The sequence below is a fragment of the Dreissena polymorpha genome, chromosome 15 (genome assembly GCF_020536995.1).
Source record: "Dreissena polymorpha isolate Duluth1 chromosome 15, UMN_Dpol_1.0, whole genome shotgun sequence".
NCBI classification, from domain to species: Eukaryota; Metazoa; Mollusca; class Bivalvia; order Myida; family Dreissenidae; genus Dreissena; species Dreissena polymorpha.
In genome coordinates this window covers 15,639,650-15,654,523 of record NC_068369.1, presented here as the reverse complement: position 1 = coordinate 15,654,523, position 14,874 = coordinate 15,639,650, and the positions used below count along the sequence as shown (strand labels likewise).

Below are 14,874 nucleotides of genomic sequence, written 5' to 3'. Positions count from 1 at the left end.
CCACATTTACTATCCGATCTTCATGAAACTTGTTCTGAAGATTTATCCCAATAAAATCTTGGAAGAGTTTAAAAATGATGCCGTGTAGTTGAAAAACATGGCTGCCAGTGGGCGGGGCATTTTTCCTTATATGGTTACAGTAAAACCTTGTTAACACTATAGAGGCCACATTTATTTTCCGATATTCATGAAACATGGTCAGAAGATTTGTCCCAATAATATCTTGTTATCTCAGTTGAGCGACTTTGGGCCTTTCAGGTCCTCTTGTTTCCTGCTGGTACAGTTTAGATTGTTTATCTTTGAAGCTAAGCATACTGTACGTAAACTAAATATTGAGATTAAGTCACCTAATGTCTATTGCTTCCATAGAATAAAGAATACTGACTGTGTTGTTATAGCAAAATGAAGCAATTGATAAGCAAGATCCAGGACCTAATGGCGACCTTAGGCGCAACAAGAAATGGACCAATGACGGTGTTCCTGATAAGCGACGCTGCCTTGAATAATCTCCCTAGCGACACGTTTGAACATTTTCTGTCCAACTACAATTTAATACTCGAAGTAAATATTTGACTCAATATATCGTTCTTGTCAATTTAAAGTTTATACAATTTCAGGTTCACGTACACATCGGCTATTGAGCATGTCATTGAAATTATATATATATATATATATATATATATATATATATATATATATATATATATATATATATATATTGCCAATGACATTGAAATTTTGGCGATTAAAAATGGAATTGAAATTATTGCTTTTGACCACGTCATGGAAATTGTGGCTATGGAGTATGCATTGAAATTATGGCTATTGTCAATATCATTGAAATTATGGCTATTGAGCATGCAATTGAAATTATGGCTATTGTCAATATCATTGAAATTATGGATATTGAACATGCCATTGAAATTATGGCTATTGTCAATATCATTGAAATTATGGCTATTGAGCATGCCATTTAAATTATGGCTATTGACTTTGAATTTAAAATTATAGTTCCTGAGCATGCCATTGAAATTATGGCTATTGAGCTTGCAATTGAAATTATGGATTTTTGAGCATGCCATTGAAACTTTGGCTATTGACAGTGAAATTGAAATTATGGCTATTGAACATGCAATTGAAATTATGGCTATTGAGCACGCCATTGTTATTATGGCTATTGAGCATGCCATTGAAAGTATGGCTATTGAGCATGTCATTGAAATTATGGCTATTGACAGTGAAATTGAAATTATTGATATTGACAATGAAATTTAAATTATGGCTATTGACAATTCAATTGAAATTATGGCTATTGAGCAAGTCAGCTAAATTATGGCTATTGAGCATGCCATTGAAATTAAGTTTTGCCTATTGGTAATATCATTGATATTATAACTGACAATAACATTGAAAGTAGCATAATAAAAGTGACATTCAAATTATGGCTATTGAATGTGTCATTAAAATTGACAAAGGCTTTGAACTTCTATGAACTCATTTTGTCACTTTCAATCGTTGATGGATTTGCAAATGTTCTTCCATGTTTGTACATAGTCGGTTGACGGGTTTGCATTTGTTCTTCCATGTTTGTACATAGTCGGCAGTCGGATTCGAGCTGATGTAGTGATCGAGGACATCTGGTGTTCTAACGGCGTCTTACATATCACCGACAACCTATGACACCTTCCGACCAGGAACATTGTGGACGAAATGGCGGTGCAGCCCGGTCTTGGGTACGCTTATAATGTCTTAAACACTACTAATAATTGTGACTACAAGGTGTATGTTAATAAATGTACAAATATGATTGTAATCAATCCATTTTAAAAGCGCACGGGTTATGTATTCATGATCGTATCATCATTAAAGGGGCCTTTTCACGTTTTGGTAAATGACAAAATGAAAAAAAATAGTTCAAATTCGCAAATGTTCGTTGTAGTTATGATATTTGTGTGACAATAGTTATAGTGAACATTTACAATGCTCGAAAATTCCAGTATATGCATCTTTTGACGATTTAAAAACCTGAAAATTATAAAGCGCTGCAACGCGAAACGATTCGATAATTTGGAGAATTCGGATTGTGTCGTTATAGTTTGTGACACTACGAGGATTACTTCTATAAAGTATAAAATACATCAATCATTGTATGAGCACGGATGGCCGGGTGGTCTAAGCGTACTTTTTATATCCAATGTTACATTTATCAATATAAAGCATTTAATTACAAATTCCAACGAATGCCAAAATCTGTGAAAAAGGTCCCTTTAGGTGTAGTAGTTTAAATATTTCGTTCATAAGTTATGGTATCAATAATACGGGAATCATTAATATGATATTGTCTTAAAACTAATAGTGCGAGTTGATTGTTATAAACTGAATTGTGATGTTACTTAACTTATCGAAAAGTATCAGCACGCTGTATTTTCATTTTATAAAAACAGAAGTATTTAACAACAAATTTCGCTTTTTTCTGTAGGGTCATGGCTGGAATTCTCGATGTCATTCCGCCTCTGAAACAAATCCTGAAGGATACGAGTAGGACATTCACCATGTTCATGCCCAGTGACCAGTGACAACGCGTTCACACTGCTACCCACACATCGGGCACAGAAGCTGCAAGATCCAACCTTACTGCAACATGTTCGAATACTTATTACATATATACCTATATTGATCTATGGAATATGTTTGTTATCTTTGCGAAAACTGATTTGTGAGCTTAAGGGTTAGACAACATAGCGGTAAATATGCATGTTTTAAGTGGAAATATTTTTTTCCAAAACATTTATAAAACCAACATAAAATGAACTGAACAAAATATGAGTGATATGTTAATCTTTGTAAACATACAACGTATCGTTATTACTTCTGCATACTGCGCAGATACATAATGATACATTATATGAAGTAAAAGCCCATAAACACTCAACAATCAACGAATATATCGTGAATATATTTCGAAAAATAAAGTGAACACATCAAAAACAATGTTTCTTAAAGCAATTGCCAAAATTTTAACGCTAGATGTGGTCAGGTAACTTATATTTATTTAACAAGATACACAATGCTCTTTTTTGTTGTTTGACAATATTTTAAACACATGTTCATTTACCATATTAGTGTTCGTGTGTCGTATGAATATATATTGTTGCGAGAAATTAAAGTGGAATATATCGTGCCACAAAAAAATAAAAACGAGCATTTGTTAAATCTAAGTAACCATACCACATCTAGCGTTGAAATGTTGGCTATTGCTATAAGGAACACTGATTTTTATTGGTTATTTTACGAAATATGTTGCGAAATATTCGTTAATTATTAGTATTTATGTTACTTTAAATAGTATATATACCATTCAAGTAAGAGGATTATTACATGATGTTTATTGATATACAAAAGGACTCTGTTCCATACAAACCATACATTAAGCCTCGCTTTGGGAAAACGAACGTTAATGCATGTGCGTAAGGTATTGTCCCAGATTAAACCGTGTAGTCTGCACAGGCTTATCAGGAACGACACTTTCCGCTTTTAGGATATTTCTCGTTTAAAGGAAGTCTCTTCGTAGCGAAAATCAAGTTAAAACGGAAAGTTTCGTCCCTGATTAGCCTGTACGGACTGCAAAGACTAATCAGGGTTGACACTTTACGCACATGAATTAAACCCAGTATGATGCTGTTTATTTCAGATAGTTCGCTCACATGTTATTTTCGGCTCTTCATTATTCATGGAGCAGTTCCGTGATTACTCTAAATTTTCATCCCTGACAGGCGATCCGCTATTCGTTCTACGCGAACAGGAGAAAGGTAATAACTTATTTAACAGTTTTGGTTGGAAAGGATTGTCTGTATTATTTAGCAATAGGTTCGTCATTGTGGCCAGCAATGGTTGGTAATGCGTTTTTTTTATTATTAAGCTATAGGTTCGTCATGTTGTCCAGCATTTGTTGGCAACGAGTGTCTGTATTTGTGCGTCATAGCTGCGTGATTTTGGCCGGCATGGTTGGTAACGAGTGTTTGTAATTCTCATCCTACAGTGTTCGCGGTCAGTGGCAATGTCCGTGGGGGCGTCATCAGGTCCGACATCCGCTGCAGTAACGGGATCATCCACGTGCTGGTCACGCTGTTACAGTTCCCCTTCTGGACCGTTGCCGAAACCATTGAGAAAACTAACAACCTCTTGTACGCCATTTGTAGTTAAAAGTTTTCTATTTTAGTGAGATAGATAACATCGGAAGGCTTATTGCAAAAAAAATTGAGTCGTTTTCACGGGGTTCACTATTTTTCAGGCTAAATTGGTCGTTGTCGGCTCTGGTACTACTTAATGTAACCCTGGTACTCTTAAGAATACTATAAAGTAGTAACCAGGGTACAGAATATATGCATAAAGGCACTCGGCCAGACTCCATGGTACTGTAAAGTAAATTGTCCATACCGCTGGTAATTTGTAGGGTACTAAAGAAGTCCCGGAGTACTTATACGTACTACCTTTGGCGACTATGACCATTCGAGCATTACTTGGTTTCTTTGATCAACGCCCCTAGTGCTGAGTTCGCACCCGGAAACTCCCGACCGCTAGGTGGACATCACGCCACCGCGATACTTCAGGCGTCATTTTCTATTTAATTGCGCGTTTTTAGTTGTCAATTACTTTTATAAAATTATTCAGAATCTCATCAATGGAAGGATACCAATTATTTAAGATCTTAAGGCTTATTCTTAAGTCTTATTTAAGTCATACGACAACTAACTTAAGATGTGTCTGTAGTCTTAAGACAATTAATTTAAGATATACATGTACCTGTAGTCTTAATACAATTATCTTAATATATATCTGTAGTCTTAAGACAATTATTTTAAGACATATCTGTATTCTGCAGACAATTATCTTAAGATATATATGTAGTTTTAAGACAATTATCTTAAAAATATTTATATGTAGTCTTCAGACAATTATCTTAAGACATATTTGTAGTCTTAAGACAATCATCTTAATATATATCCGTAGTCTTAAGACAATCATCTTAATATATATCCGTAGTCTTAAGACAATCATCTGAAGACAATTATCTTAAGATATGCATGTAGTCTTAAGACAATTATCTTTAGATATATATGTAGTCTTAAGACAATTTTCTTAGGGTATATATGTAGTCTTCAGACAATTATCTTATAATATATCTGTAGCCTTAAGACAATTATCTTAAGATAAATACAATGTATGCAGTCTTAAGACAATTATCTCAAGATTTATATGTAGACTTAAGTGTTATTTTTACAATTTAGTCTTATTCTTAGTCTTAAGTTAGGTAAATACGGAACACGGTTTCAATTCATTTCAGACCTTTCCACGACATGATAATGAACGTGGACGACCTCAACTCCTGGTCGAACTCGCACGACACGAATCTCACTCTGCTGATTCCCAGTGCCAAGTTTATAGCAAGTCTCTCAAACTTCCATCGAAGTTACATAAGCGCGGAACCAGACATGGATAGAAAGGTATGTTACATTTCACTAGAAATTTGCGCGGTTAGTCGAAACATATATTTCAGCTCTGTTTAATCGAAAGCCTTAGACTTACTAAGACACTTTTGAGTCCGTTTTCTTTGTGCATCCAGTACCTGATGTCTTTGAGTCGATTTAAATAAAACTTCCTGAATTGGAATCGAAGTCGGGACCCCCTGATCGCTAGGTGGATATGTATTGCTGCTGTGTGTCTTTAGGTCGATTACACACTTGCATATTATTATAAAACAATCTTCAAAGGTATCATTGAGATGGTCAGACTTTCATAGTTTCAAGAGGGGATTTACCTTAATCCATGTGCGTTTAGTGTCTTCCGAGATAAGCATGTGCAGTCCGCATAGGTTGATCAGCCTTAACTGGATTTCTCTAAGCAGAGAAGTCCTTTAAACGAAAAATTCAAGAAAAGCAGAAAGCGATGTCCCCGACTGTAAACTGCATAGTCCAATCTGGGACGACACTTTACGCAGATGCGAATCGGCAAAATAATAAAACGTTATATTTTGCTTTTACAAATATTCAACAGCCATGCACTGCCATCTATCACGTTAAATCAAGCGTACATGGACGCTATGTTCGGTGGCAGTCGAGTGTTCTACACCGAGAATCGCTACAATACGACCTTCACCTTTGTAAGTTTTGACCCTACCAATAGCACGGGTAGATTTGTATTACCAGGGATTACAGTAGATTCTGAAAACTAGGAGTCAACATGACCCAAGGCTTCAAAATATAAGGGGTTTAAAAGAAAATATTTGGGGTCAAAATACTCAAGTATCTTGAATCTTGTTCCTTTATGAGTGTTTACTATTTTGTAAAATCTTATTGATAAGTATCGTGTTAAAATGCATTATTTGTAGCATAACGGATAAGTTCTTGTCCTTTAAAAAGTTGGATTATGGAAAACAAATGTGTCAAAATGATACAAGGCTATTGCTTTTCTGGAGTACGAAATGAGAAAATTGCAATTGGATTGCATCAAAACGCAGTATTCTGATTCACTTGAAATAATTACTTTAAAACGGTAACCTATACAAGAATTTGATATCAAACTTAGTTTTCAACTTAAACGATTTTTTGCTTCGTCTTTATAAAACTATTGCTTGTTTTTACTTCATGAAGTATTAAGAAAAAAACTGGTGGTTATAAAGTCAATAAAGGTTATGCGTATGGTGTATAATGTTTTTTTTTTGTTTTTGTTTTAAATATTTCTTCGTTTGTATTGCAGCTCGTATTTCATAAACAACTAACACTATGCACACTATTTCACAGAAATTACTTCGGTTGATATTGGCTACACGAATTTCAGACGGGCTTTCGACCTGGTGCGTGACGGCATCGCGTGCAGTAACGGCATTATCTACGTCATCGACGGCTTCCTGAACTTCCCGCTGAATGACGCTCACTTTGAGTCGACGCATCAACCGGATATTAGGTATTCGCAACAGTATTCAGCTAGCGATCTCATGCATTCAACCGAAGCATTGATGACGTCATCTTCATCAACAATTATCGTTATCATATCAAATATCATTATCATCAGCTGAAAGATCATTTTCGTCAGGGAAATAAGATACTCATCCCACTACTACTACTACTAATCATTATAATCATCACTCCCATTAAAGAGGCCTTTTCACAGATTTTGTCATGTATTGAAGTTTGCCATTAAATGCTTTATATTGATAAATGTAAACATTGTATATAAAATCTCTAATAAAAACAAGTATACATTTCAACTGGACTCAAACCACTGACCCCTGGAGTAAAAGTCTATCGCTAAAACCACTCGGCCATCCGTTCATTTATATAAGTAATCCTCGTAGAGCCACACAATTTAACGACAACAACAAAACTTTCCAAATAATTAAATCGTTTCGCGTTGCAACGCTTTATAACTTTCAGGTTTTTAAATCGTCAAATAATGCATATACATGAAATGAATATTTTAGAGCATGGTAAATGTTCAGTATTACTGTTTCCTCATAAACATCATAACTACGATGACAATTTGCGAATCTGAAACATTGTTTTTAATTTTATAAATTTATCAAAACGTGAAAAGAACCCTTTAACACCATCTGCATCCATAATATAACGTATCCAAACTATTTATATATGTTTCATGCATTTTGATGACATTAGGTTGCATAATCGTTACTATCATTATACGATAATATCATGTTGTTTCTGTTTGCTCCCGACCTTGTGATAACGGGGATTAAAGAGCGTAAAATGTCGTCTCATATTAGCCTGTGCGAACTGCAGGGACGACACTTTCCGCCTAAACTTGATTCTCGTTAAGAAGAGACGTTAAACGAAAAATACCATAAAAGCGGAAAGTTTCCTCCCTGGTAAGCACATGCGGACTGCACAAGCTAATTTGGGACGATGTTTTAGGCACATGCATTAAGACCCGTTTTTCCGAAATTGAGACTCATTTATATTTATATTACAGTCTTGGAAGCGATCAGCTGCTGAAGCTTATACCGAGCGACTCCGGTATCGATCTGACGTCATTGAAGACCATGTACACGGTGTTCGTTCCCTCAGACTCTTCGCTGGACCCGCAGCATCTCAGTAGGCCGGAACTGGAGTACATTAACGCCAACCTCACTAAGGACGCGAAGATGGCAGTACAGCCATTTGTTTTTCTTCTTTATAACGTACCCGTAATAGGAACTTTCCCAATTGATGACAATTTGCACAAATACCGAATGCCAAAAAGTTTCCTTCCCCAAAACAAATAAATAAATAAATACGTCAATGCCATTCCAAAAGCACAATATCAGCAAGAACACAGATACAATTAGCACTAAAATTGAACATTTCAGCAACAAGAACATGTACAATTTTTATTATTTTTAGATGGGTTTTTCTAATTAAGTACCAAGCAATTAAAACGACCCCTTATTCCAAAACTGAAGATTTCACGCTGCGAATTTTTCCAATTTTAGGTTTTTGTAACGATAATTTTTCCTAATAGGCTAAAAAACGTTGCTGTAAGAGTGTATCGCAATGCGAGGGGCATCACGCGAGAATGGGTCTTATGACGTATGCGGCCAGCGTAGCTTCAGGCAAACTGCGATCGTCACAAAGGGAAGAAGACCCATTTTAGCACGACGCGGCTCATATTGTAAAAATGAAAATTTCAGAAACAATTTCAGGAGAGTAATATCTGTAACCGTCAGCTTGTTTTATAGTACGATAATGGTAATTAATAAAATAAAACACTTGTTGAATGATAACCGATGAGATCCTGTTGGATCATGTTGATCAGAAATGTTTGGTATATGGTATTATCATACCATTCAGGCGCAATATTATCTCTGACAATACAGCACCAAAATGCTAAGCTAAGAAGAAAGCTTAGTTGGTATGAGCGTTTATTGGCCGATAATTTACTAATAACCAATCTAACATGACCTGAAACTAGACATGACCTTACCTGCCACTAGATTTAACACTAGACCTAACATTTGACCTGACATTAGAACTGACACTTGACCTGACACTATACACAACACCTGATCTAGCATTGGAACTTGCACAAGACATGATGCTTAACATGATAAAAACTTGACACAAGACCTGACACTTAACCTGACATTATATTTTGCATTTGAATTAAGGATCATATTACACTTCAAACATGTTTCATAGAGCTTTTATTGCCTATTGCCAACATACACAAAATTTCACCGTGATTAACTATATCGTTTTTCATTTTGAATAGATTTAAACCAATACACCCTTTTTTCATCGCATCATATTAAAAAGCTGTCAAATATTTGAAGTGTATGTCATTTAAGACATGTGTAACATATAAAGGACATATACCTTAAACAACATATTATTTGTTTACATGTCGTTTTTGTTGTATTGTTTGACTAGATCGTTCGCCGCAATATCGTCCCCAACCAAAAGGTGAATTACGAAAGCATCATCGACGGGTCCTTCGGCGCCTACGCAGGCAGCAGAAATATCACAGTGATAGCTAGAACTGACGGCGAGTTTTCCTATATATCATGTATAGCTAGAACTGACGGTACGTTGACTTTATATGACATCGATACATGTAGCTGGATCTGACAGTCACTGACCATATCCCAGTTATAGCTAGAACTGACGTTGAGTGACCATAGCCCAGTGATAACTAGAACTGACAGTAAGTTGACTTTATATCACATCGATAGCTAGAACTGTCGGTGAGTTGTCTTAATATCACATCGATAGCTAGAACTGACAGTGAGTTGTGTTCAAATCACATCGATACATGTAGTTAGAACTGACAGTCGCTGTATAACTGATGGCGAGTGACCATATCAAAGTGATAGCTAGAACGGACGGTGAGTGACCATATCACAGTGATAGATAGAACTGACGGCGAGTGACCATATCACAATGATAACTGGAACTGACGGTGAGTGACCATATCCCAATGATTGCTAGAACTGACGGTGAGTAATCATATTCCAGTGATTGCTAGAACTGACGGTGGTTGACCAAATCACAGTCATAGCTAAATCTGACGTTGAGTGACCATATCACAGTGATAGTTAGAACGGGTTGTGAGTGACCATATCGCAGTGATTGCTAGAACTGAAGGTGACTGACCATATCACAGTGATAGCTATAACTTGCAGTTACTGACCATATCGCAGTGATTGTTAGAACTGATGGTGAGTGACCATATCCCAGTGATAGATAGAACTGACGGTAATTACCCATATCACAGTGATAGTTAGAACTGATGGTGATTGTGAGTGACCATATCACAGTGACAGATAGAACTGACGGTGAGTGACCATATCCCAGTGATTGCTAGAACTGACAATGAGTCCCCATATCACTGTGATAGCTAGAACTGACGTTGAGTGACCATATCACAGTGATAGTAAGAACTGATGGTAAGTGAACATAGCTCAGTGATTGCTAGAACTGACGATGAGTGACAATATCCCAGTGATTGCTAGAACTGACGATGAGTGACCATATCACAGTAATAGCTAGAACTGACGGTGAGTGACCATATCACAGTGATAGCTAGAACTGACGGTGAGTGACCCTATCACCGTGATATATAGAACTGATGGTGATTGACCATATCACAGTGATAGCAAGAACTGACGGTGAGTGACCATATCCTAGTGATAGCAAGAACTGACGATGAGTCACCATATCACAGTAATGGCTAGAACTGACGTTGAGTGACCATATCACAGTGATAGTTAGAACTGATTGTGAGTGACCATTTTCCAGTGATTGCTAGAACCGACGATAAGTGACCCTATCACAGTGATATGTAGAACTGATGGTGATTGACCATATCACAGTGATAGCAAGAACTGACGTTAAGTGACCTTATCTCAGTGATAGCTAGAACTGACGGTGCTTTACCCTATCACAGTGATATATAGAACTGATGGTGATTGACCATATCACAGTGATATTTAGAACTGATGGTGAGTGACCATATAACAGTGATATCTAGACCTTGCGGTGAGTGACCATACCACAGTGATTGATCGAACTGACCGTGAATGACCACATCCCAGTGATTGCTAGAACTGACCATGAGTGCCCATAGTTCAGTGATTGCTAGAACTGACGGTGAGTGACCATATGACAGTGATATCTAGAACTGATGGTGAGTGACCATATCCCAGTGACTGCTAGAACTGATATTGAGTGACCATATCACAGTGATAGCTAGAACTGACAGGGGCTAGGCTTATTGATCGTCGTATGGCATTACATTGATCCACCATTCTGGAAGAACATACTTAGTACCTACATCCATAATTACTTTATTTCTTTCATTCTTTTAAATTCTTTATACAATTTATTTCTTTTACTTTAAGAAGACTTATAATAAAACATTCTATATTTGAAAACTAAATAATTTAGTTGTGAACATAAAAGTCATTAATTAAAAAAAGGAAATCGGACAAACCTATTTTAGATGGTTTTATATCCGCATATACAATCGCCCCCTTGGTGCAAAAAGGTGCCATTGAACTAAGAAGGCATATGGTTCCTTTTAACACCAATGGCGCGAAATGTTATATCGGATATACAATTTATTTAAAGCTATCTACTTTCAGGGTTTTATCTCCGTTGGGAGGACATCGAAGCCAAGATCGTCAAACCAAACATTTTAGCCATTAACGCAATAATTCACGTGGTGGATCGGTCCCTCATGTCGTGACCATACCAGACCACCGCACTTCCGCCAACGACGTCGACGACTACTCAAAAACCTGTATCATCTGGTCATACTATCCACGGCTCAGTTCACGCCCATTATGGCTCATTTAATATTTATTTCGCGTATTTTATTTTTTTCGTGTTTTCACAAGTTGTCAAGTATTTGAATGTCAGAAGATGATGCAAGTGAAATATTTCATGAATTGTTTCGTGTTTTTTTCGTTTGAAATACGTTGTGTTATATTTTGTTGTATACAACGCAACGACATTTGAGGTCATGATGCATACTTGATTATGTATTATACTTTGAATTGTTCACGCGCCCTTTATTTTAAGAAACAATTGATTGTTTATTTTTGTTTGCTTGTATTTTTTTGTTTGCTGAACAAGTGATTTTTATGTGTTGTGATGAAACTGTCTTCCATTCCCTCGAATAGTTCGGGTTTTATTTTAATACTTATATTGTTTGAAATAAACATGTTTTCAATTAATTAATTATGAGTAATGCATGAGTATCATGAATCATGTATTGTTTTTAGATTATCTTGTGATTATTACATGTATAACTGTTGTAACGATTTAGTTATAAAATATTAATACATGTCCTATTAAACGATTTCAGGATTTTTGGCGTTCGCGAATTTCTAAACTAATTCCTTAAAAACCACTTCATTTGCCTCTTATATATCAACAGTGTACCCCCAGTTTCTCACCTATATAAATCTCAAATAAAATACAATCTATTTTCTTCCTTATTGCAAATGAACAAAACAAGACTTAAAATAATTTTCACTACACATTCTGTATTTGACAAAGCATCTGGACAGTTAACAGCCTGCATCAAACATGGCACACATCCAAATGATATAATAATTCAACTAATACATATTGAGGAAAATATATGTTATCCACATGAAACACATCTCATTCAAACACATATACATTATCCGCCTATTTTGTTTTTCTTCTCTAAGTTGATCAATAGCTGAATTATTATATTAATATATAAGTGAACCACGCTCTGTGAATACGGGGGTTAATGCATGTGCGTCAAGTGTCGTCCTAGATCAGCCTGTGCAATCCGCACCGTTTCATAAGGGTCGACACTTAAACAAAGTCTCTTCTCAACGAAAATTCAGTTTAGTCGGAAACTGTTGTCCATGCTAAGCCCGTGTGGACCGCTAAGGCTTATTTGGGACGACACTTAACGAACATGCATTATATATATATACTATGGGCTTCCCTCCTGTGGCTAAGCCCGTGCGGACTGCTAAGGCTAATATGGGGCGACACTGAACGAACATGCATTACGCCCCGTTGGGACGACACTTAACGAACATGCATTACGCCCCGTTGGGACGACACTTAACGAACATGCATTACACCCCGTTGGGACGACACTTAACGAACATGCATTACGCACCGTTGGGACGACACTTAACGAAAATGCATTACGCACCGTTGGGACGACACTTAACGAACATGCATTACGCCCCGTTGGGACGACACTTAACAAACATGCATTACGCCCCGTTTTCCCATAGCGCTACTCATATTTATATCTTCTATTAAATTAGTTGTACTTTGTGTTTTGAATGAAGCAGCACAATTCAAAACACAGCGCAGTGGTCTTAGGTATTTGTTTAAAAAAAAGACATTTTAATAGTATGTTTAAAGGTGTTCTATGCATAATATATTCATTGTTAACATATACACCGAAGCAATAAGAACATGAGAACAATGCATTCAATTCAGAAACGTATTATTGTTTTGCATTTTCAGAAAAATATTCTCATACAAACTAGAACATCGGTCTAATAACAGAGGTGATATGTATAGTGGGCGTTTTCTGGCAATAAATATTCGGGATTCATCAAAATGTCTGGTTTTACTATCAACATAAAGAATGCGACGAAAGCCCGTTTCCCAATGTGCAATAAATGTCGCGTTACAATTATTCGATTTGCAACTAAAATATACAAATGGTGAAGTAATCACAGACTTTTACTTTTTTTCTATAGTTATTTCTATATTTTTCTAATCTCTTCGCAGCTGCAAAATAATCGGTAACGAATAGCCACAAAAAAGTTTCGCGCTTCATCTTTATGTGTTGTTCCATATTTGGATTTTATTATATTAAAATAGTGACATATTTGGCAAAAGAAAAAGCATAACCGAAATATGCGTTCATTTTTTTATATTTATTTATTTTACTTATAAGTTCAATATTATTTTTTTTTAATCTGGTCCACAGAGCATGGGTACCGGCGGCGGTGGCGGTTATGGCGGCTACGGAAGAGGAGGCGGCGGTGGTGGTGGTGGCGGCGGCGGGCTGGGAGCCGGAAGTGGCGGCAGAGAAGGGAGCTACGGTAGAAACGGCCAGGATGAAGAGGATTGTTTTTTGTTTGGAGCTGGGGCGGAGGTGGGCGGGGGTGCCGGCGTGGGACGAGGTGGAAGAGGAGGACGCGGGGGCATGTTCGGCGCTAACGGCGAGGATGAGAAGAATGTACACTGACCCATGGACTTTGATAGCACTGGCGTTTGAGTACATTGCATTTAGTTATTGACTTAAATGATATAATGCACATTTCTGTGACATTTTGAAAGACGTAAAAAAGTGCCGCTACTTAAGTTCTTATACGAACTTGGTTTCGGTTTTATATGTATTCTATGATACATATATCTGTATACAATGAATATGCAATTAAAATTTATTCAACGTTCACACTTTGTGGACGAAATAACCGCCCATGATATAAACTGACCTATATTCGAACCTAAGTTTCAACACTTGCAGTATTTGTGTTTGAGTGACGTCATTTTTTATTGGCATACTTATTATTTTCTTTATGATTTTTAGGTTAATAAAACAGACAGAACATTGAACAAGCAGAAAGGATAAATTTAATACAATTTATAATATTGTTTGTTTTACGAAAGTGGTATAATGACCTATAACTATAAATACCACACAGTAGTTTACAGCGGTCGTATAATAACATAATGATGTCTTAGAAAAAAACACTACATGTGTGTATTATATTTGAAGGTGCTATATTTTGGAGTCACTTTGTCGGTAAATTTGTCAATCGGTCATTCCACAGAAAATGTTGCGTTTTTAGAGCGAGCTACTTAC

The 14,874-nt window shown here is 36.4% G+C and overlaps 1 protein-coding gene across 1 annotated transcript; it reads left to right on the top strand.

Moving 5' to 3' along the window:
* Positions 1-3,694: 3,694 nt before the first annotated feature.
* On the top strand, positions 3,695-14,253 carry LOC127859589 (uncharacterized). The gene is made up of 8 exons (XM_052397088.1): positions 3,695-3,809; positions 4,040-4,184; positions 5,345-5,504; positions 5,729-5,771; positions 6,087-6,188; positions 6,801-6,963; positions 7,987-8,176; positions 13,993-14,253. The coding sequence occupies exons 1-8, from the start codon at positions 3,731-3,733 to the stop codon at positions 14,251-14,253; spliced, it is 1,143 nt and encodes a 380-aa protein (XP_052253048.1). The 5' UTR covers positions 3,695-3,730.
* The last annotated feature ends 621 nt before the right edge of the window (positions 14,254-14,874 follow it).